Source organism: Myxocyprinus asiaticus, chromosome 6 (genome assembly GCF_019703515.2).
Source record: "Myxocyprinus asiaticus isolate MX2 ecotype Aquarium Trade chromosome 6, UBuf_Myxa_2, whole genome shotgun sequence".
NCBI classification, from domain to species: Eukaryota; Metazoa; Chordata; class Actinopteri; order Cypriniformes; family Catostomidae; genus Myxocyprinus; species Myxocyprinus asiaticus.
In genome coordinates this window covers 39306853-39330055 of record NC_059349.1, presented here as the reverse complement: position 1 = coordinate 39330055, position 23203 = coordinate 39306853, and the positions used below count along the sequence as shown (strand labels likewise).

Below are 23203 nucleotides of genomic sequence, written 5' to 3'. Positions count from 1 at the left end.
AAGTTTAAAGGGATATTTTGGGTTCAATACAAGTTAAGCTTAATTGACAGCATTTGTGGCATAATGTTGTTTACCACAAAAATGTATTTAGACTTTCCCTCCTTTTCTATAAAAAAATAAATCTGGGTGAGGCAAGGCAAGTTTATTTATATAGCACATTTCATACACAATGGCAATTCAAAGTGCTTTACATAAAAATGATAAAGAAAATATAAGATGCATAAAAATGTATAAATGTAAAAACAAATTAAGAATATAAAATAAGAAAAAATAAAAATACAATGAATAAAGAAAAAGAAAAAAAAAGAATACAGAAATAAAATGACACGGAACAATCAATAGTGCAGCTCAGTGAATAAATGCACCGCTAAACAGATGTGTTTTCAGTCTAGACTTGAATGTGACTACTGTTGGAGCACACCTGACCTCTTCTGGAAGCTGGTTCCAGCCTCGGGTGGCATAATAGTTAAACGCAGTCTCACCTTGTTTTGAGTGAACCCTCACATGATCTGACATGATCCTAATGATTTGAGAGGTCTGACTGGTTTATATTCAACAAGAATATCTGCAGTGTATTTAGGTCCTAAGCCATTGAGTGATTTATAAATGAGTAATAGTACTTTAAAATCAATTCTCATTGTAACTGGAAGCCAATGTAAAGACATGAGGACTGGAGTAATATGCTTAGATTTTTTGGTTCTGGTGAGAATCCTGGCAGCAGCATTCTGAATGAGCTGCAGGTGTCTAATGGTCTTTTTGGGAAGGGTGGTGAGAAGTTCATTGTAGTAATACACCCCACTGGTGATGAATGCATGTACAAGTTTCTCTAAGTCTTGACTGGATACTAAACATCTCATTCTCACTATATTTTTGAGGTGATAGTAGGCTGATTTAGTTACTGCATTGATGTGACTACTGAAACTAAGATCTGACTTCAAATTGGCACCAAGATTCCTGACTTGATTTTTTGTCTTTAGACCCCTGGAATCAAGGTATGTGTTCAACTTGGACATTTTGCCTTTGTTGCCAAATACAATGACCTCTGTCTTGGTCCGGGATTTGTCTTTGTCTTCATATTGATGTGCTCTCTACAGTTAGGACTATCATATACAGTATTATGTATTTGATACTGTGCATGAGTTTTAATTTGAATAATTTTAACATGTCCTGACGTGATTTTTCTGTCTGAGAGTGGCAAAGCACTCTCTTGCTTGATTTATTTCCACCTTAGTTTTTTTTTTTAAAAGAGGGATGTCAATTATAATTTACATTTTTTTTATTTTTTTTATTTACATCATGCCACAAATGCTGTCAACTGAGCTTAACTTGAGATGAACCCAGAATATTCCTTTAACTTTAGTTCTCTATGGTTCTATTATTAGTCATATTAAATTGCTTGTAGTTAAAGCCTAATTATCACAAGCTCAGCTGCTTGATTTGGTCATTTAGAATAGATACTGTCCTAGACAGAAGCAGCAGGGGGCACTCTCTCACTTTGGATGATGTTTAAAACCCCCTTGATTGCTTTGTTGTAAAGGTGCTCATGCCTCTTCCATTGCCCTTATTGGTACCTGCATACCGCTACTACTACCTCTACTGCAGCGTCTGTACCACTATCCTCAAGCGCCATGGCTATCCCTGATAGGCCCTTGACTCTGCTCTGCAGTGGAACACACCATGCAACAATGGCCACAGTGGAGTTGTCTAGGAGCACCTGTTGATTGGACGATTGGACTGATAACGAAAGTCTGTAATACGGGTGAAGTCTATCACCAAAGGTGACTTTGAGAAAGCAGTCTCAATCAATTTTGATTGAGACAGCAGGGTGGAGGAGAAGATTGTCAGAAACCTGTTGCATATAAAAGAACACTCAGTACTGCTTTAAAAAAAAAAAAAAAAAATCACCTGAACAACCCTTATGGAAATTTGGAGAGGGGTCCTTGAGTGTGTTTTCCAGCGATTGTTCCAGTTGCTCAAAATCAAGGGACTTCTGATTCTCCTGAGCTATGGCTGCATCACCTGCTTCCTGCAAAAATATTATGATGGGTGTTCTTGTATATTGATCCTGAAGGACATTTTGAGCCATGATTAGTGGACTTAATGGATTTGACATTTGAGCAAGTTTCTCACTTTCTGTGGATTATTGCCATCAAACCCAATTCAGATTTTGGCTGATGCTCTGGAAAATGGACTTTCAGTTTTGTCCCTCGTGCTGCATTGTGACTTCTCAGTTGAGTTGTTTCAGACTTCCTGATGATCGAAAAGATTTTGCTCTCAACATGGAAATCTTTACAAATAAAGCAGACATGTGAGTGAATTGACTCATTCAATACTAAGTGGATGATGTCTTCTGAAAGATAAAATTAATTTGCTGAAAGACTCCTTCCACCTTTCAGTTGCATGTCAATACGATGGACATTTAAAAAAATGACACTCAAGGCCTCTCAAACGCCACCCACTTTGTTCCACATAAGAGCTCTTCCGCCAACCTGCTGTCAGATCTCTACCCAAACTTCCCAGCTTTTGATTGAACTGTTGCCTAGATACAGTACATGCAGACGTGCGATTGGTCCATTCCCAACCCAGTGAAGAACATGTGTCAATGGTACCGGGGAATAAGTAGTCACTCTCCATTTTCTACTTTACAAGTTTTACCTAGACAATGCAAATGTTTTGCCAAGTGCCCCTGGTAACCCTAAAATGGAGATTTGGACTACATGATAAAGAATAAATGTATGTTTATCCATAAGGCCAATGCAGTTGTGAAGTAAAAAAGTTAAGCATTTCTCCCTTTCAGTTTTACACTACTGTCTCTTGAATTCCTCATTACAGTAACTGCTCTCAAAGGGTATTTCCACCTGAGAGAATCCTAAGTGTGAGTTATTAGGACTGCAGTATGGCCTTTAAGAAATTATATTTATTTAGAAGAGGACAGACCGCATTTTCAGGGAAGATGACATTTGATTCCAGATAATAAAATGGGTAAAATTGTTATGCCAGAGCAATGAGCCACATTAACATGCACAGTATATGCATAAACTAATTAGTACCCTGAAGAGGTGGTCTTTCCTAATAGATAATCTTTCTCTGTGTATCTGTTTGTCTTCCAGTTTTTATTCTCTCCCTCATACATGCACACACACTTTTGTCCCCACTGTGTTAACCCTGTGCTGCTTGCTTTATTTACCAATCTCACTTTCCCCCCCTGGCTTGGGTGTGTTTGTTATCTTTCAGAGCACCACGCCAAAGGTCTTCTCTGCCCGAAAAATCTTGCTCGGCAGTAAGTGTCATCACTTCTTCCCTTTTTATTATGATTAATTGACAGATCTATCATTGTAAATGCTTTTACAGCATTTTTACATGCACTGCCTTATAACAACTTTTCAATCAAAAGTCTCTTCATGGTCATCCTCTATCTTCAGGCAGCAAATCATCTCCCGGAGTGGTTGGTTTGGAGGGTGAAGCAGAGAATGCAGGTGGTGCTGGTGCTGGCAGGAAGAGGAGATGGGGCGCTAGTACAGCTGTCACTGCCAAGAAACCCTCCATCAGTATCACCACAGACTCTTTGAAGGTCAGAGAAATGTAAAGTGAAAGATTAGTTAAAGGGATAGTTCACTCAAAAATGATCATTTACTCATTTTGTTCCAAACCCACATGATTGTTGGGCATGTCAGTTTCAGTCACCATTCACTTTCATTGTCTCTCTTTTTTTTTTTTTTTTTTCACTCAATGAAAGTGAAAGGGGACTGAGGCCGTCATTCTGCTGTTTTTGTGTGTATGAGAGCAGAAAGACATAGTCTGAAAGAAAGTCAGGTTTAACAACATGAGGGAGCATAAATGATGATTGAATTTTCAGTTTTGGGTGCACTATTCCTTTTTTTAAATTGTGTTACGAGTTTTTAGTTATCAGTTGTGTGGGATTGGCCACAAGAAATGTTTCTGTAAAGTCCATTGCTGTCTTACTTTAATGAACAGTATTGTAATTCATCCCTTGCTCTGTGCAGTCTTTAATTCCAGACATCAAGCCTAGCTTGGGCCAGGAGGCAGTGCTAGACCTGCACCCAGAAGAGATGCATCTCTCTGGGGAAGAGGGAGGAGGAGAGAGGGGTGACCAAGACCTGAAAATCAGGCGGACAGTGACACAGGTGCATGTTTCTTTATTTGAGAAACTAAGTTTGCCTGAAAGTATAGTGAAATTTTGCTGCTTAACAATAGTAAACTATGGTGTTTGTTAACGTGTTGGAATAAACTTTTTTTCCCCCCCTTAACAGGTTGTTCCTTCTGATACGCAAGAGAATGGACAGAAAGAATCAAAAAGAAGTGAACCTGAGGATGAGGCGGAAAGAAGTGAAGGGCGGGATCGACTTGGCCAGGAGGAAAAAATGGAAGGCTCCATTCAGATTTCCATGGAGACAGAGCCATCCTCCCCAGGGCATGATGTTGATATGAAGACAGGTGAAAGTTCTGATAGGAACAAAATCAGATTATTTATGTTATATTGTGAAATGAATGGAAGTCATGGATGGGGAAAATCTAAAAAACAAAAAATTTCCTCCCTAGACAGGGTACCCTCGGTCATGTGAAAGCCTGGTAAAGTCATGGAAATTGAAAAAATCATAAAGTGAAAGAAATTTCTGAAGTGAATAGATTTTTCTAGTTATGCTCAGTTCTAAAATATTCTGTGTTCTCTGATTGCATTAATAATTGTACTCTGTGTAAACTATGTATATAATTTTTAAAATCCTTGTCTATTACAGATGACAAAAGTAGTCGTGGATTGGTCAAAAGATATTGGCAATCTGCTTGGGACACTCTGAAATATCGACCTTTTCTCATCCTTTTCTCTTCCTTTTTTTTCCTAACTAAAGTGACTCCTAGTGACACACTGATCCGGCGTTCCATCAGCCAGCAGAAGTCTGGAGTGAGTATCACCATTGATGACCCTGTCCGCACAGCCAAGCAACCCTCTCCACCTCGCAGCAAGCTGTCTAACATTATCCATGTCTGCAACCTAGTAAGCATCATTTAGGAAATGTTCTAATAAACCAAAAATGCCACACATAGGTATTGTAAGTTCACCTGGTGAAAATACTTTTTGTTTTTGGAAGAGAACATCAGATGTGTTATGTGATGTATTTGAAGGTGAGACCATTTACCCTGGGGCAGTTGAAGGAGCTACTGAACCGCACAGGGACTGTAGTAGATGAAAGTTTCTGGATCGACAAGATTAAATCTCATTGCTACGTCACAGTAAGTCTCCTCCGTTTCCCTGCATCACTGCTTCTGTCTTTATGAATTTGCAGAGACATACTGACCTGCTTTGGTGCTGAAGTGAAGATTTGATCAGCTTGTTCTTAACCCTCTCTTCACTTGCTTCCTCTGTTTATTTTCTATGCTTCTCCTCTCAGTACTCCAGCGCAGAGGAGGCGATGGCCACACGGACAGCTCTGCATGGAGTTAAATGGCCTCAGAGTAACCCTAAGTTCCTCAGTGTTGACTTCTGCACACAAGAGGAGGTAATGCATTTGGATGTTATACACTTGGTCTCAGTGGTTACTTTTTACCAATTGGTCCAGAATCAGTTTGAGTTTATATTAAAAATGAATCTTAAACATAATATAGTAATTTTTACCTATTTTTATATTTAAAAAAGGGTTTCGCCATAAAGCTGGCATTGCATTAAAACAAACAAACAAGCATTTTACCAGCTGCTACCTCCCAACTGTTTCTAGACATTTTTTCAATTCTTGTCTTTGAATGAAACTAATCCCCTTTTATTCTTGGTTGTGTCCCCTAAGTTGGACTTCCACAGGGGTCTGGGTCCAGCAGGAGAAAAGCCAGTAGAGGAGGTCCGTGGGGCAGCAGCCGCTGGACCTGGGCGTGCGGTCCCCCCGCCTCTTCTTCCAGAGCGTGATCAGTGGGCAGAACGTGAAAGGGAAATGGAAAGGAGGGAGAGAGCACGGGCAGAAAGGGAATGGGACCGGGATAAGGTGAGAGATTTCAGTAAACCTGGAGAGGAACGGGAGGCTGGGGCCAGACGATCACGTTCCCGAGATCGTGAGAGGCGACGCAAGGACAGAGGGAAGAGCAAAGAGAGAAAGCCTGACAAGAAGGGTGAGAAAAATTAGAAGTGTTCTCAAGTCTTCAATAACTCTTTATTTGTTGGATTTACCTAGAATTTAAAAAATATATATATTTCTTTATAGAAAAAGGACCTGAAGAGCCACCTGCTAAATTGCTGGATGACCTGTTCCGCAAAACTAAAGCGGCACCATGCATATACTGGCTCCCCCTAACTGAGGAACAGGTACATTTATTTTTATGTAGTATTTATTATTTAGGCTGTCAATTTAACTCATTAATTTAGTATAATTATTAATATTTAAAAAATGCATTAAAAATAGCGCAGAAAGAATGTAAGAACAGCATCCATATGAACAGCCCAGGTCTACCTTGGAAAGATTAACATCTCAATTGCAAAAAGGAGTGCTGTGGGCTGTAGGCCTTTTAATAGGGTCATGTTCATTAATATGCAAAAAAACAATTATTGACCTCTAAATACACTTTTTGTAATGGCTACTTAATGGTTTACTTGTCTGCCTGAATAGCCTTTTCAAATATCTGAAATTATCTTCATTTTGGGAACTCTAAACAAATATTGACGAGCAATTAATTGTGATTTATTAATAAGCATGTCCTGTTATTTGTTCTATTAAAATGATTAATCGATTGACAGCCTTACTACTACTACTACAGAATGTTCCATGTTTAATACAAGTTAACAACACCTGACAGCATTTGTGACATTAATTACCACATTACAACTAAAATTGTTACTGTTACTTACATAAGGCCCTATGAAATCAGTTTTATTTTATTTATTCCCAAATTCCGTGTTTTCCGTTTTATTACATTTTATGATTAAAGAAGACAAATTCATCAAATCAAATTAATTCATAGAAAAATTACTTTTCAACATACATTTCAACAATTTTGCAATGCAGTTTTCCAGTCATGGAAAATTAGAAAAATACCTAAATGTCCTGGAAAATAATTATTTGTCCTGGATAATATTTTAGTAGAATAAAACTGTTTGACTGTGTTGCTAGCAACATGTACAAATAATGATCGGGACTCGGAATAGGAGTCAAAAGCCCTGTATTCGGACGCGACTAGTTTTCTAAACAATGTTTTAGTTATTATCAAATGACGTCTGTGATTTCATGCAGGTCAAAATACATGAGGAGATGCATTGAGAATTCAATATCAGCAATAACAGACATTCGCATTCGGATGGGATTAGGTTTCTCAGAGGACCCGTGAGTTAGCTGAAAAACAGTAGTCAATTTGCTCTAATTTTTACAGAGGTTGTGAGAGAAAAACACAGACTTGTCAGATTCAGACGTGATTAAAATCACAAAGTACATCTGTGAAGAATGAATTTCCCTGACCTCCTCAGGGAAAACTAGTCCCCAGGGATGTGAATTAATTTTCAGTAATTCAACGATCGGAGTCCGCTTATACTGCGGTCACCACATGTAGTGTATATCTAGTCATATAAATGGCATTAGCAATAAAACGCAGAATGTTGTAGAATATGACATATTTGGAGGAAAATTAATGTTTGAATGTACAATGAATCAAATTAAAATTGTGATATGTCCTAGTGTGATAATTAAACCAAAATAGTCTCTGATTTAATTGAATAAATAATCTGCAAGTGTTGCGTGCTTCAGAATGAATGTGTAGAGCTGTCTGCTCATTCAGTGAAACACCTCAACATGATCATCATGTGCACTCGTTTGTGTGTTAGATGACAGAGACAGAGTACTCTGAAGTGCATGGCACATGCAGACTGTGTATTTATTAAACTGAATCACAGCTTTACGGGGATTAATAATCACGCTGGGCCATGGAGCAAACTGCTTATTGGGAGGTGAGAAACTACAGTCAAAAACAAACAGAAACGCCAAAATAAAAGCTCAATTTAAATGGACACATGTTTTTTTGCTTAAATATTACACTTGCTGGGCGCATAAAATGTCCTGGGAAATGTGCCTTGAAAAGAGTGGGAACCCTGATGTGTTGCGTGTCACAGTGAATAAAGTGACATCTTTGTCATTTATACACACAGATTGCACGATGTTAATGATGTGGTTGGTGTTTAAGCAATGACTTCACACATTCACTTACCAGGGTTTTTCCTGGCTCAAAATGAGGCAGAGGTGGTACCATCCTGATCATGTGCACATACACTTGTACCATGCCTTCCACTGGCTGAAGCAAACATTTACAAGCAACATATTTTAGGTGTTCTAATAATTAGATGATTGAAGAAAATGACAGTTATCAACTTGTAGCATATTTAATTAAAAAAGTTAACCTGTTCAACATTAAATTACAACATAACAGCTAATGTGTTCATTTATAGTTAACAAACAGCAAACTTGATTAACCTCTTAAACCGATAATAAGATCATCTCAGATCTCAGGTATGTGGGTGGGTATGGTGGGAAGGCACGATGTGTAGAGACCAATCGGCCACTGATTTACAGGTTGGATTGGACTGATTGCTTAGATTGCCAGGTCTTGATTTACCATACACACAACTGAAACAGTGCTGGATCTTAATATTTGTTACTTATTCTATGTAATTATGTTTCTGGTTTATTGTGGCATTTACAAATGAAGACCCTCCGCTCCATGCGTGTGCACTCCGCTCAGCTGCTCGCGGCCCAAGCGGACGCTCCGCTCAGGTACCGCTCACGCTCACCGGTAAAAAAGCATTCGCTCAAATCCCGGTCCGACTTTAAATTTCTCTGTAGTATACTTGGTTCCAAGCACGTACACGGGGTAGCTTCTGTGCCCCAAGCAACTGCCCTTTTGCCCACAAGGGCTGAGGTCCCCTCTGGGTGAAATATAGACTCTAGGCTAACATTTATTAAATTATCAAATGATTAGTAATGTACACATCTGAAATTATGTGATTGTATTGTGTCTTAGTATATAAAATCTCACTGTTTATTTTGGACTGGTTTACAACAGCTGTTAGATAATTGGGTCTACCAGACCTTCCTTATCATTTGTAATCAGTCAAATATTTCTCTCTCACATGTCATTGAACATCTTCAAATATTGCCTTAAAAAATTTCAGTTCTAAATTACCTTTATTTACTTTAAACAAGTCATCAAACACGCCTCTGTAAGTGATAAAACATATGTGCATTGGCACGGAAACTCTCATACGCGCAAATTTGCGCTTTTCAGTGTAAACTGGACCTGAGAGACACAACCAACCCAGAAAAACACAATCTTTTTATCTTTAAAGTTTGTTCGAGTCGTTTGTGGCAATAATGAGAACATGGACTGGTACCAGGAAAAATATTGCAGGTAAAAGTGAAATTCATAATTGTTCTTCAGTTGTCTCCATGGAATGATTATACTGTAGATTTGATACATTAATAGGTTTCTGATTTAATGCTATCAGACTTTGGGTCTGTAAATTAAAATGAGCAATTTATCATCCTAATTGTGTTCAGGTTTAAAGGTTTTATTAAGTTAACCAGAAAAGAGCAGTGATTGTTTTTCTCTTTCATTGTTGTTGCTTTATTAATATTCCCTACAATTTTATAAGTACGAATCATATGCAATCTAAAGGACTGTGGTTATTTATATAATAATTATTATATTAGTAGATAGCATGTGCCCCCACTGTTTTTCCTCAATATATTTAAAGCATTATAAAGTAAATCTGTACTTTATATGCATCAAACGATCATGTCTTGTGTATGCAGTTTATATGTACAGCAAGGTTTAACCATGGATTTAACAAATAAAAAAATATTTGTCTTGCATTAAGTGAGATCTTGTCCAAATATATATTAGATGAAATCATGTTTAATGATCCTAAAGCAAATAAAAATTATTCACAAATTACACTGCCTTCATTTAAGAAGTTTCTGTTTTTTTTTTGTTTTTTAATTTGGAATGCCCAATACCCAATGTGCTTTTTAAGTCCTCGTGGTCGCGTAGTGATTCGCCTCAGTCCGGGTGGCGGAGGACAAATCCCAATTGCCTCCGGGTCTGAGACCATCAACCCGCGCATCTTATCACCTGGCAACCATGCTCGACTCACTACGTGCCCCCACCGAGAACGAACCACATTATAGTGACCATGAGGAGTTTACCCATGTGATTCTACCCTCCTTAGCAACCGGGCCAGTTTGGTTGCTTAGGAGACCTGGCTGGAGTCACTCAGCACGACCTGGGATTTGAACTAGTGAGCTAGTGAACTTCAGGGTTGGTAGCCAGCGTATTTTACCACTGAGCTACCCAGGCCCCCAAGATAAGTTTTTTTTTTCTAATTTTGAATTTACGAAAAAAAATTGAATTTACGTTTCACTTATCGTTAAGGTGTGGATTTGGCTTTGGGAAACTGACCAGCAGTTATGTGCCTCTTTATCCCAAAGCAGAAATTGAAAGTAACAGAAGGTCGATTAAGTTAGAGAATTCCGCTATGAAATTCTCTATGCGAGAGCGGAAATCTTTACCAATCAAATGTTCAATTGTACAATAGAGCCATGAAAGCAGAATGCTCCACCTGCAAATTAGTACACACTGATCTGCAAGATCATACATGTTTATTAGTTTTGATGCAGGGCTTTTTCTGTGTGTGTTCGCTGGGTTTCAAGGAAACATGCTTTGCCAATATACAGTATTATTAAGCTTACATATTCAGTTGAGGGTACTCTAACGTTTGCAACCCTGCAGAACTGGGCTTGCATCTAGCTGGCAGCTGCACTGACATGATTTCAAAACAAGATACACTATATGGCCAAAAGTTTGTGGACACCCCCTTCTAATTAACGAAATTCGTTACTCCATTAAATCCAGTAAAGAAAAATCTTAATGTTTCTTTATGTAATGGCTTGGGCTTTGTGTGCTTCCAAATTTGTGGCAACTGTTTGGGGATAGCCCTTTTCTGTTCCAGCATGACAATGCCCCTGTGAACAAAGTGAGGTCCATAAAGAAATGGTTTACTATGTCTGGTGTGGAAGAAATTGACTGGCCTGCACATAGCCCAGTCCTGTACCCCACTGATCACTTTTGGGGTGAACTGGAACAACAACCAAGTCAGGCCCCATCGACCAACATCAGTTCCTGACCTCACTGATAGCCTTGTGTCTGAATGAGAGCAAATCCTTGCAGCCATGTTACGACATACAGTATAGTGGAAATCCTTCCCCAAAGAGTGGAAGCTGTTATTACAGCAAAGGGGGAAATTGATGCCTAAGGTTTTGAAATCAAATGTTCATCAAGCACATATGGTGTCCACAAACATTTGGCCATATAGTGTACATTACTTATCTATCTATTTATTATCAAATAGTAGTGTAGCCTACTAGCTCGCCTTTTGCTGCACTACCATGTTTACGTAGCACATCCTCGTGCTCTCTAGAAATGTAAAGTGTAAGATTAAGGAATATTTGCTAATTCTCACGGTCTCTCCACACTCCCTTTCGATTTCCTCGTTCTTAACTTTGATTTATACTTTGCATTTATTTAGGCTATAAGGTTTGCAACTTCACTAAAACAATGTTAGAGCTCCATAACCTCAGGCCTATTACTTCCTTTCGCAGATTCCAAAACCAGCATATCACAAAGTGCATTCTGGGTTGAAAGAGCAGCCTGAGCGAGCAGAGCGGAATATTCAAAAAGGCGCTCTCCGCTCAGGTGAAATTATCACCGCGCCGCTCACATGCTCTGGTGTACACAAATAAAAGTAAACCCTTTATAGTTTCAAATGATGTCTCTTATCTGTATGACCAAAAATTTAGTATTTCTTTCTGCTGTTATCAGGGAAAAAGTCACAGCACCACTTGGGGTCTCTATCTGCACGTAACTGCCTGCTTGAGTTTCATCCACAGTCGGATGGTGCACGAAATTTGAAGGAGGTGGCCGCCTCATAATTCTCTATGCAAGAGAAACCCTGCTTACTGTTGAATTACAGCTCATGCAAACCATATATTTGTTTAATGAAATCTCAGCCTTTTATGTTTTAATCATTAATTTTATCCCAAATATGTCAAATTGTGAAATTTCGTGTTTTATAGTCGATTCAAGCTTGCTGCACCGCACACAACAACAAACCCAGTGCGAGAAAGTCGTGACTAAATGATTCTTTTGAACCGGATCTTTTTCATGAATCACCCGAAAAGAACTGAGGGTTTAAACTCAGGAGCTCAGGTTAGCAGTTTGAATTAGATTCACTTTCTTAGCGAATCAGCCATCAGTGTCCTCACAACTGGGAGTGCAGACATTTCAAAATAAGAGTCCCATGTGTATTTCAGGCTTCTTTATTGTGTACCACTTTTTTTCTCCTGGTAATTATTAATTGGGATTGGAGTAGCACAATAAACTGCATCTAGGATTTTGTTCAATTTGCACTTTTGGAGTCTCTGTGTCTGGGCCATCTGGTAAAAGATTAAGGCAATAGGCCTTATTCATGCTAGCGCCATCTTTGATTTTTAATGGGAATGACAACGAGGCTGTAAAGGACAGACTTGCAGTCAATGGCACGAGCTGTGTGAAGCTCCTAGATCACATCTGATTTTCCACAACTCAGATTGTCAACAATACAGAATGTTCTTTGACAGATATTTTATCAATGTTTTGTCCTCAGAATGATCCAAAGACACTATAAACTGCAGTACAGCCCATTGAAGAGATGGTAGGTCTATCCCTCACAGCCTCGTCATTCCAATTAAATAATCAAAGATGGCGCTAGCGTGAATAAGGTATATATTGTAAAACAATAATATAATATATTGTGCTCAAAAGTTTGCATACCCTGGCAGAAATTTTAGCATTGATTTTGAAAATATGACTGATCATGCAGAAAAACTGTCTTTTATTTAAGGATAGTGATCATATGAAGCCATTTATTATCACATAGTTGTTTGGCTCCTTTTTTAAATCATAATAACAGAAATGGCCCTGATCAAAAGTTTACATACCCTTGAATGTTTGGCCTGGTTACAGACACACAAGGTGACACACACAGGTTTAAATGGCAATTAAAGGTTCATTTCCCACACCTGTGGCTTTTTAATTTGCAATTAGTGTCGAAGTAGTCAATGAGTTTGTTAGCTCTCACGTGGATGCACTGAGCAGGCTAGATACTGAGCCATGGGGAGCAGAAAAGAACTGTCAAAAGACCTGCGTAACAAGGTAATGGGACTTTATAAAGATGGAAAAGGATATAAAAACATATCCAAAGCCTTGAAAATGCCAGTCAGTACTGTTCAATCACTTATTAAGAAGTGGAAAATTCGGGGATCTCTTGATCCCAAGCCAAGGTCAGGTAGACCAAGAAAGATTTCAGCCACAACTGCCAGAAGAATTGTTCGGGATACAAAGAAAAACCCACAGGTAACCTCAGGAGAAATACAGGCTGCTCTGGAAAAAGATGGTGTGGTTGTTTCAAGGAGCACAGTACGACAATACTTGAACAAAAAAGAGCTGCATGGTCGAGTTGCCAGAAAGAAGTCTTTACTGCATCAATGCCACAAAAACGCCCGGTTACAATATGCCTGACAACACCTTGACACGCCTCACAGCTTCTGGCACACTGTAATTTGGACTGACGAGACCAAAATAGAGCTTTATGGTCACAACCATAAGCGCTATGTTTGGAGAGGGGTCAACAAGGCCTGTAGTGAAAAGAATACCATCCCCACTGTGAAGCATGGTGGTGGCTTACTGATGTTTTGGGGGGGTGTGAGCTCTAAAGGCACAGGGAATCTTGTGAAAATTGATGAGATGAATGCAACATGTTATCAGAAAATACTGGCAAACAATTTGCATTCTTCTGCACGAAAGCTGCGAATGGGACGCTCTTGGACATTCCAGCATGACAATGACCCTAAGCACAAGGCCAAGTTGTCCCTCCAGTGGTTACAGCAGAAAAAGGTGAAGGTTCTGGAGTGGCCATCACAGTCTCCTGACCTTAATATCATCGAGCCACTCTGGGGAGATCTCAAACGTGTGGTTCATGCAAAATGACCAAAGACTTTGCATGACCTGGAGGCATTTTGCCAAGACGAATGGGCAGCTATACCATCTGCAAGAATTTGGGGCCTCATAGACAACTATTACAAAAGACTGCACACTGTCATTGATGCTAAAGTGGGCAATACACAGTATTAAGAACTAAGGGTATGCAGACTTTTGAACAGGGGTCATTTCATTTTTTTCATTGTTGCCATGTTTTGTTTTATGATTGTGCCATTCTGTTATAACCTACAGTTAAATATGAATCCCATAAGAAATAAAAGAAATGTTTTGCCTGCTCACTCATGTTTTCTTTAAAAGTGGTACATATATTACCAATTCTCCAAGGGTATGCAAACTTTTGAGCACAACTGTATATATATTTGAGATCAAGCTTTTGACACTTAGGATAATTGACTTGTTCACAACTATTACACAAGGTACAAATGTTCATTGATGCTCAAGGAGACAAAAAAACTACTATATGCACTATATGTAAATATCTGTAATGTAGATTGCGAAGAGTAGTATTAAATAAAATATTTTCTCTTTGTATAAATTATGAAAGGGGTGTGAACATTTATGAGACAAAGGAAATGCAAACTTATGTTCTCAACTATATGCTGTATACTATTAAACCTCCGATTAATGGGTTATCAGCTGTCTTTTCTTCTGCTTTCTATCTTGTTTCTGAACAGCAATCTAAATTGAGCAATTCTGTGATTTGGCGACTAAAAACAGCCATTTGGCTCCTTAATGTTTCAGTTTAGAAGCCAGTGGTTCCTAAGTTATTTTTTTAGTCTGGAGCCTTGCAATGGAAGTCAGTGGAGCCACAAGACATAAACAATATGCATGTTAACATGATTTTAGTGTAATAAAATAGCTTCGTAAACTTTTGTGTAATTTATATCCAATTTTACAACTTTGTTGCCATGCGGATGTAATGCCATAAACCCTAACACAACCGTTGACATTTTTTAATAGAAGAATGAATGCAATTTCTTTTATAAAATTAAAAGCTTCACTTTTGCTTTTTAAACCCTCCAAAGGGCGCCATTTACTTCCATTGTAAGTGCCTCAGTGTAACTTTGATTTTCTTAAAGAAAAGCAGGGAGGGTTCAAAATGATTTTTTGTGGTAATCAACATTATGCCACAAATGCTGTCAATTGAGCTTAACTTGTATTGAACCCAGAATATTCCTTTATATTTATGATGATATGCCAACGGTACTCAATACCCACTGTACTTTGTATTGCAGGCTGCACAGAGAGTAGCAGCTCGTGCCGAGCGCATGAGAGAACGTGAGAAAAGGAGGAAGGAGATGGAGGAAGAGGAGGATAAGAAACGTGAAGAGGAACGCAGGGAGCGAATGAAGACCAGTGGTGGTGCCGGAGGAGAGAATGAGAGGGAGCGAGACAGAGAACGAGACAGAGGTAGAGAGAGGGAACGAGAGGGAGGTAAACGAAAGGAGACTTATCGCAGGCCTGTTGGAAACAGTGCAAGTGGGAGCAGGAGATCGCACAGCCGCAGTGACCCTCCACCCAGAGACCGACGACGCTAAAGAGTTTGGAACTGTCCAGTTTGCGACTGTTCTTTTCTTGTATGTGCTGTAACAGCTCTATGCCTACCTTTCTGAGGATGAACTCAGACTCTATAAAAACACACAAACACTCAATATACATTGGGACCACAGTGGTGCTGTGTCTCCATGTAGACTCTTGTCTCGTTGTCTCTTGACTGGGCTTTAAGACTCCTGGTGTTCATTTTCCCTTCTCAGTGTTAATGGACTTCTGGTAGAAGTGAGCCGGACGGCAAGACGTTGTCTCCTTTGAAACTTCACCAGCTGATGGTAGGCAGGGCTCCTTGTTCCTCTGAGATCTGTTTCAGAGCCCTATCCCAAAGCCTCTGCCTTCTGTCATGTTTTTTTGAGGCAGGTTTGGTGAAGTCCTCTTTCTCCTTCAGTGTAGTGTTAACACATGGAAGAGTGAAGCTGACTTCTAAAAAGAGATGCTCTGAAGGCTTTGGTGTGGCTCTTGTCTAGATCTTGACCTTATCATGATTTTTCCCTTTTGTTGCCCTCACATTCCTTTGTATCCTTTTTTTGATTCCATATTGTCTGCCTTTTACCACCCCTTTGCCGTTGCCATGGAGAGTGGGATGCATATTTAACCTTTTCACGTTGATTTTAATGTTGTTGTTTTTTTTTTTTTTATTGTTTTAGCATAAAAGCTGACATGTTTTGTTGTTTTTTTATTTTTACTCCTGTAAGTGCTGAATGTACAAATAATAAAGTTACATCTAAGAACTGAAAACAAGGGTTCTTTCTCAGTTCTTGTTGGAGGTCGGTGATAGGAGAGACAGATCATTCTTGAGTTGAAGATTGGGGGGAGGGAAGTGTGAGCTATTTGTAAGACCTCTATATTTAAAAAAAACTTCTGTTACATCAAAGCCTGTTTGTAATTTTTCTGGTTTCTAAGCATTTGTTGCGTTGTAAAATTATGTATACAATTTTGTTATTCCAAAATAGCCCGTAAAAATTCTCTTCAAAGAAAGTCTCTTCATGATATTTTTAGCCTCTGGCATGCTAATTTAAACCACATTTTGTTTCTAACGACGTATGCACTGCTGCAAAATGGTGTATAAAATTTTGCAATTCAAAAATAGCCGATTCAAAGTCAGTTTTTACCATTTCTGTTGAAAACCTAAAACAATAAATTCTCCCATTTTAAAGATTTCTGGCCTTTTGGCCTGCTAATTTAAATCATGTTTTGTTTCTAACAACATGTATAGGTAGTAAAATTGCATTAATTGTTTTGATATTCTAAAATAGCCAATACAAAGTCAGTTTTTATACCAATATACAGTATTTCCACTGAAAAACCATAAATTCAGTAGTTGCTGAGGTCTAGACTTGAGATTAATGCAGTTTGGTCTGTTGTTAGTGAACATAGTGAGATGTGCAGCTTTGTTGCTTCCAGTCCAGCTTTAATGATTTAGGGTCTTAAAGACTCCCAACAGGTTTCAGATGTAACCAAGTCCTCGTTTTATTGCAACATTTTCTTAATATGTAAATAATATTTTTTGTTTTTATACACTTACTACTGCAGGCAGAACAGCAGTGGGTTATATTCTGCGCATGAAGAGCATGAACTATTAATGCAATTGATTTGAGCACTACAAGGCAGTCAAATTGAGGATAATTATTCTTATACCGCAAGGAGGCAGACTTTCCACAAACCTACGTTTTTAAGTCTAATGACATGCTTCTCTTTTTCCCAGACCTGCTTTTTCAGTTCATATGAAGGTTCAAAAAGCTCAAAAACTTTGCCTCATCAAATTTCAAGCAGTAAAACCTTGCTGATGTCTTTTTTTGCCTTTCTTTATAGGCTGATTGCATTCCACGCTGTTAACCTCCTGCAGTTCATGATTGGTTGTGTGAAGAGGTAGGTAATTTGTTACAGCTCCAGACTCAATTATCTCAAAACTATTGTTGTCTGGTTACGTATTGCACACAAGCAGGTAAATATAATGCCCCAGAAAATGTTCACACCCTGTCTGCATCTCACTCCCACATGTCTTCTATTTTTATGCATTGTTGGCTGCTAAATGACCATTTCCTCTCTACATTATCACCCATACTCCCTTCTCTCTTGCCTCTTTCCCTTCATCACCATATTCGGGCTTTGACGTCCTTCCTGTCCAGCTTAGCAGAGGTCCTCTGTAATTAGCGCCCTGGTGGCTGAGGGGAGCATTTTTCTGGCCTGATGCAACACTATGTGTAGGGCAGCTGAACTGGGTCAACTGTTCTATGCCCACACAGCCCAGCACTGATCATATGACCCACAGTTTCTTCCTGGAAGCTCACTCACTGGATTCATTCCAAAGCATTGCTTGTCTTGAGTTAGCAGTCTGTTGCATTTGTTACAGTACTTGGTGAAAAATCACTCTTTCTTTCTAACTGTTTAAGTACCCAACTTACAATCCATTACCCAGAGTTGATTTTTGAAGAGAGTTCATAGGGGTGTGTGTGTCAGACAGTTTGGAGACTCAGGGATTAGGGAGCACATGTTGCATCATTCTTTTCGGAAGTTCAGAATCAGAGTTGCTTTTTAGGCCGACATAAGGGTACTTTAGATGTTGGTTTAGTTGGCAGCGCAGCACTAAATGGTATATCCACAAACCACATGGCAGTCGGACCGTGTATAGCGCATGTGGGATACAGTCCTAAAGGAATCTTCCAGGTTCAATAAAAGTTAAGCTCTGTTGACCACACCTGTGGAATGCTGTCGATTACAGCAGAAAATTACAGGCGCTAACCTTTCAATGTGAAAATAAGCAAAAATCGTTAACAGTAATGAGTATACAATGAAAGTCTATTGGACAAGGAATTGTACTGGGATAAACTGCAGTTAATATACCATTTCAGAAGTATAGCCATAAGATTTACATACTATCCATGTTACAGGCCTACATGAAACCAGTGTGATAAAATTGCTTGGTAACGTGCAAAATGTTATCATTTTTCAATTGTCATGAACATGTAAAACCTGTAAACCCTTAAACGTTTGCATTATATGTGCAAGGATATACCAGGAGTGGACAGTTTACAGGCTGTTTTCATGGTAAAAGGTAGACCGTTTTGCAGCTCAAATAATACACATTTTTGTATGGAATTAATATAGATGCTTTAACAAAATTACAAGCTGCTCTTTTCTGATTTTAAACCCTCCAGAATGCCTTGCTCTATTGACTTCCATTGTTAGTACATTATTGTAAACTAGAGGTCTGCTACTTGACCTGACCCCGAATGGACCCGAAATATGTTGAGATTCGGGCTGTTTGTGTCAGTTTTTCAAGTATAACTTCCGGATGGATTTGTAAATAATTTTTATTGTTTACTATAATTATGCTCGCATGCACAAACAGATGACTTAAATGATGTTCACACCAAATGTGTTTTTGCATGCATCTGCACTGTTTTTAAAAAAATTTTCTGTGCAAGCACACGCTGGATGGACATTTTTGACCGTTGCGCTGCGTCTCACTGTTTTTTCAGCATCTCGCAAAGGATCACTGCAAATTTTTTGACGTGTCAAATAAAAAATTACATCAGTTTTTAAAAACGCATCTTGAGACACCTGTTTCATTCACTGTGTTGCTTTTATCTTTTTTTAGTGCATGTGTCAACAAGAAAACTTTTTTTCACCATCGGGCCAAATGATTCTGAGCACGGTCAGTAACTATTCCAGTAGCATTCCCATTTCAGCACAGTTCCCGGCCTGGATTTCTTTAAGAGTTCCTGTAGCTCAACTGGTGGAGCATGGCGCTAGCAACGGCAAGATCATGGGTTTGATTACTAAGGAGCACACAAACTGATACAGTTTATACCTTAAATGCACTAAGTCACTCTGGATAAAAGTCTGCCAAAATGTGTAAATGTAGCATGGTTAGCTAACCGTTCAGGTGAGAGACCTGTTCTGATGGAATGGCTATAGTGACGTGGCAACTCATGATTGGACACTTTCTCGTCAGTCTATTCTAATCCTGATTTTACAGCAACTGTTACAATTGATTCCAAATTATTCTTCACCCAGCAAAGATTCAGTGCTTGACGGGTAACAGTTAACAATAAACAGTAAGCCAGGATTTGTTCCTATTGTTCTTGTGTGCTGAGGTGTTGTGGTGTCTTCTTAAAACATGTTTACTGTTACTATACTGCTATGAATTTTGACAGATGTCCTTCAGGTAGGCCAAAACCAGCCTCTCAAACGACTTCATGACCACAGACGTGAGAGCGACAGGTCTGTAGTCATTAAGTTCTGTGATTTTGGGTTTTTTTGGGGACCGGAATGATGGTGGAGCGTTTGCAGCAGGGAACTTCACACAGGTCCAGAGATCTATTGAAGATCTGTGTGAAGATGGTGTCCAGTTGGTCAGCACAGAAATTCAGGCAGGCAGGTGAAACACCGTCTGGGCCTGAAGCTTTCCTAGACTTCTGTTTCTGAAAGACCTGGCACACATCTTCCTCACAGATCATAAGTGCAGACTGAGTAGCAGGAGGGGGGTTCCAGGAGGTGTTGGTGTGTGTGTGAAGTGAAGATCAGAGCGGGGGAGGGCTGTAAGACTGGGCTTTTCAAATCTGCAGTAAAACACATTCAGTTCATCAGCCATTAGTTGACTCTCTACAGAGCGAGGGAGAGGTGTCTTGTACTTGGTGATGCTTTTTAGACCTTTCCACACAGATGCAGGATCGTTGGCTGAAAACGGGTTTTTCAGCTTTTAAGAGTAGCTTCTTTTAGCCACTCTGATTTCCTTAGTGTGTTCCTAGCCTGGTTGTACAATGTTTTATCCCCACTTCTGTAAGCATTCTCTTTGGCATGACTAAGCTATCTGAGTTGTATTAATTATATAAATGTCCTAGTAGGGATGCACATATACTCACAGAAACTGCTATATGATGTCATGGTATCTGTGAGCTTGTTTAGGTCTGTGGCCGCAGCCTCAAACTCTCCAATCAGTACAGTCAAAGCAGGCTTGTAGTTCCAGCTCTGCTTCATTGGTCCATCACTTTACAGTCCTTACTACATGCTTAGCTGATTATAGTTTCTGCTTGTAGGTCGGGAGAAGATGAACCAGACAGTGATCAGAGAGTCCTAAAGCTGCATGTGGGACAGAGCGATATGCATCCTTTACAGCAGTGTTTCCCAACCACTGTGCCACGGAAAGATTGTCAGGTGTGCCGTGGAAAATGATCAAATTCCAAAAAATTAATAAATGCATGGAAAAAAAATTCAGGGATCCAAACTCCTCACCTTTTGGAGAAATTTGCCGTTTTGAAACCATAATCTGCCACTTTTGTGATTTATGAAGAGCAATGATTGATGTGCAAAAGTGACTGATATTTATACACGTTAAGGGTCTTTCACATGACTCGTGTCAGCACTGCAGAATACACTGGTCTATGAAGTGACGCCACTTTACACCAAAGTGTTTTTCACGCACACGTTTTTTGCTTCACCAATAATGTCTTTGAGAGTACTAAGCAACAAGAAATATTTAAAAACTGTCCAAATTTGTGAAGAGACATTGAATGTCTCATAATTCCTTTTAATGAAATATGAACTTATTTTTTACGAATATCAGAGACCCCAGTTATTGAACTAATTTAAATTCACCAAGAAAACGCTTAGACCTAAACATAAACGAGTCCTTTTATTACTTTCTGCTTTCAAAGCAACTGCAAGCTTTTTTTTCTCTCTTCCAAATACATGTTTTCAATGTTTATTGTGCACACCTCCTGCTTTTTTACATGGTAAACTCGTAAAATCGTCCCTCTGTGACACTTTCTGCAACTCTTGTCATATGGAGGGCAATGCGGCGCTTGACGCTGGCATTGAACGGAGCGTTGACGCCTCGACTCAACTCGTGAAATGTGCTTTACAATGACAAAAGAACATTATTGAAACTCAAAATTATTATTGTGGTCTTTTCTGATAAAAGCCATGCTCAGCAGTTTAAATAGGCTACTGTAGGAAAATGATACCGTAGATCTGATTTGTGTTTATAATTCTTATACTGAAGTCAGTAGATTTGTAGCCATGCAAGTTTTAATAAAGGAGAAGGTAAGGATGTTATTGAAACTCACTATTATTAGACTGTTATTGTTGCCTTTTTGGATGAAAAATAATGCTCAGACTGAAGGAAGACTATAGATCTGCATTGTTCTTTTAATGCTTAAACACTGTAAAGTCTCTTGGTAGATTTTGGTTATGAACGACTCAAAATGATTCACTGACTCACTCATAGCACATAAGACGCTCATTTGTCACCACCTAGTGACATTTTCAGAAGGGTTCACTGAACTAATCAGTTAATAAAATTGAACAAATTTGTAAAACAGAAGCAAGCTTCACCAAAATACTCTTTATTTTGCAGTTAATTCTGCACAATTGTAAACTTGAATCACTAAAATAGCTGGAACTGGTGCTTTTAGCTTATTCTTTAAAAACAAAATATCCCCAGAAACATTTTTCGTGGTCCAGTGATTGTCTTACCTTTTTCACCCCTCATGAGTTTGCATCCCTGTAATTTGTTGTAGCATTGCAAGAACAAATCTGCAAATTAGAAAAGCAAATTGGTTTTTTCATTACCCATTTAGCGCCTTTGCCACCTGTGACCTCACACAGCGTAGCCTACCTATGTGATATTTTTTTTTTCTTTTTATAAGCCGAATTTCAAACATTACAAGTAAACACGGTACTAAGACGGCCAGAAAACATGGACAAGTTCTTGAAAAGGAAAAATACTGATGATGGTTAGCCTATGTGGGATAGTGGCATGCCGTAGAATTTTTTAGTCATATAAAGTGTTCCATGGCAGAAAAAAGGTTGGGAAACACTGCTTTACAGTGGTGTAGCAGTGGTCCAATATATTTCTTTCTCTGGTGGGGCATGTGATGTGGTGTTTATATTTTGGCAGTTCAATGGTGAGGTTTGCTTTATTAAAATCTCCCAGAATAATGATGAGAGTCCGGGTGTTGTTGCTCCATGTCTGTGATGTGATCAGACAGCTGTTGCAACGCTGCATTCACGCATGCTTGTGGCGGGATGTAAACACTCAGCAGAATGAACGAGGAAAATTCCCGTGGCCAGTAGAAAGGCTTACAGTTGAGGAAGAGGGCCTCTAAATTAGGACAGCACATCTTCAACATTGTTACATCTGTACACCAACGTTCGTTGATGTAAAAGCATGTTCCACCGCCTCATGTTTTCCCTGATAACTCCACGATGCGATCTGCTCTGAACAGCTGGAAGCCTGGCAGATGCAGCACACTGTCCGGAATGGCTTCCCTCAGCAAGGTTTCCATGAAACACAGAGCAGTGGAGTTAAAGTCATTATTTGTTTGAGTGACCAGAAGTAGTTTGTCTATTTTGTTGGCGAGGGAGCGGACATTCGGCAGATGAATACTGCAGCAGAATCCTAAAGCGGCGTTGACTAAGCTTCACAAGCGCGCCAGCTCGCTTCCCTCGCGTGCGTCTTTTGGATCGCTTGTAGAGCACCGCTGCACCTCCAAATAAAATGTCTAATAAAACATCTGAATAATCAAACACCGGCAAGAAATTATCAGGTATGCTCTGCCGAATATTCAGC

At 39.2% G+C, this 23203-nt stretch overlaps 1 protein-coding gene across 2 annotated transcripts in view; it reads left to right on the top strand.

Moving 5' to 3' along the window:
- LOC127442317 (apoptotic chromatin condensation inducer in the nucleus-like) overlaps positions 1-16393 on the top strand; it is a 36359-nt gene extending 19966 nt beyond the window's left edge. Inside the window, exons 9-18 of one of the 2 annotated variants that reach the window (XM_051700241.1) lie at positions 3235-3280; positions 3423-3571; positions 4005-4145; positions 4272-4455; positions 4869-5014; positions 5143-5250; positions 5409-5516; positions 5799-6114; positions 6207-6307; positions 15312-16393. In XM_051700241.1, coding sequence (XP_051556201.1) covers positions 3235-3280; positions 3423-3571; positions 4005-4145; positions 4272-4455; positions 4869-5014; positions 5143-5250; positions 5409-5516; positions 5799-6114; positions 6207-6307; positions 15312-15614 — 1602 coding nt within the window. In that variant the 3' untranslated portion in view covers positions 15615-16393. The remainder of the gene's footprint in view (positions 1-3234; positions 3281-3422; positions 3572-4004; positions 4146-4271; positions 4456-4868; positions 5015-5142; positions 5251-5408; positions 5517-5798; positions 6115-6206; positions 6308-15311) is intronic. The other variant, XM_051700242.1, reaches the window with a different exon arrangement.
- The last annotated feature ends 6810 nt before the right edge of the window (positions 16394-23203 follow it).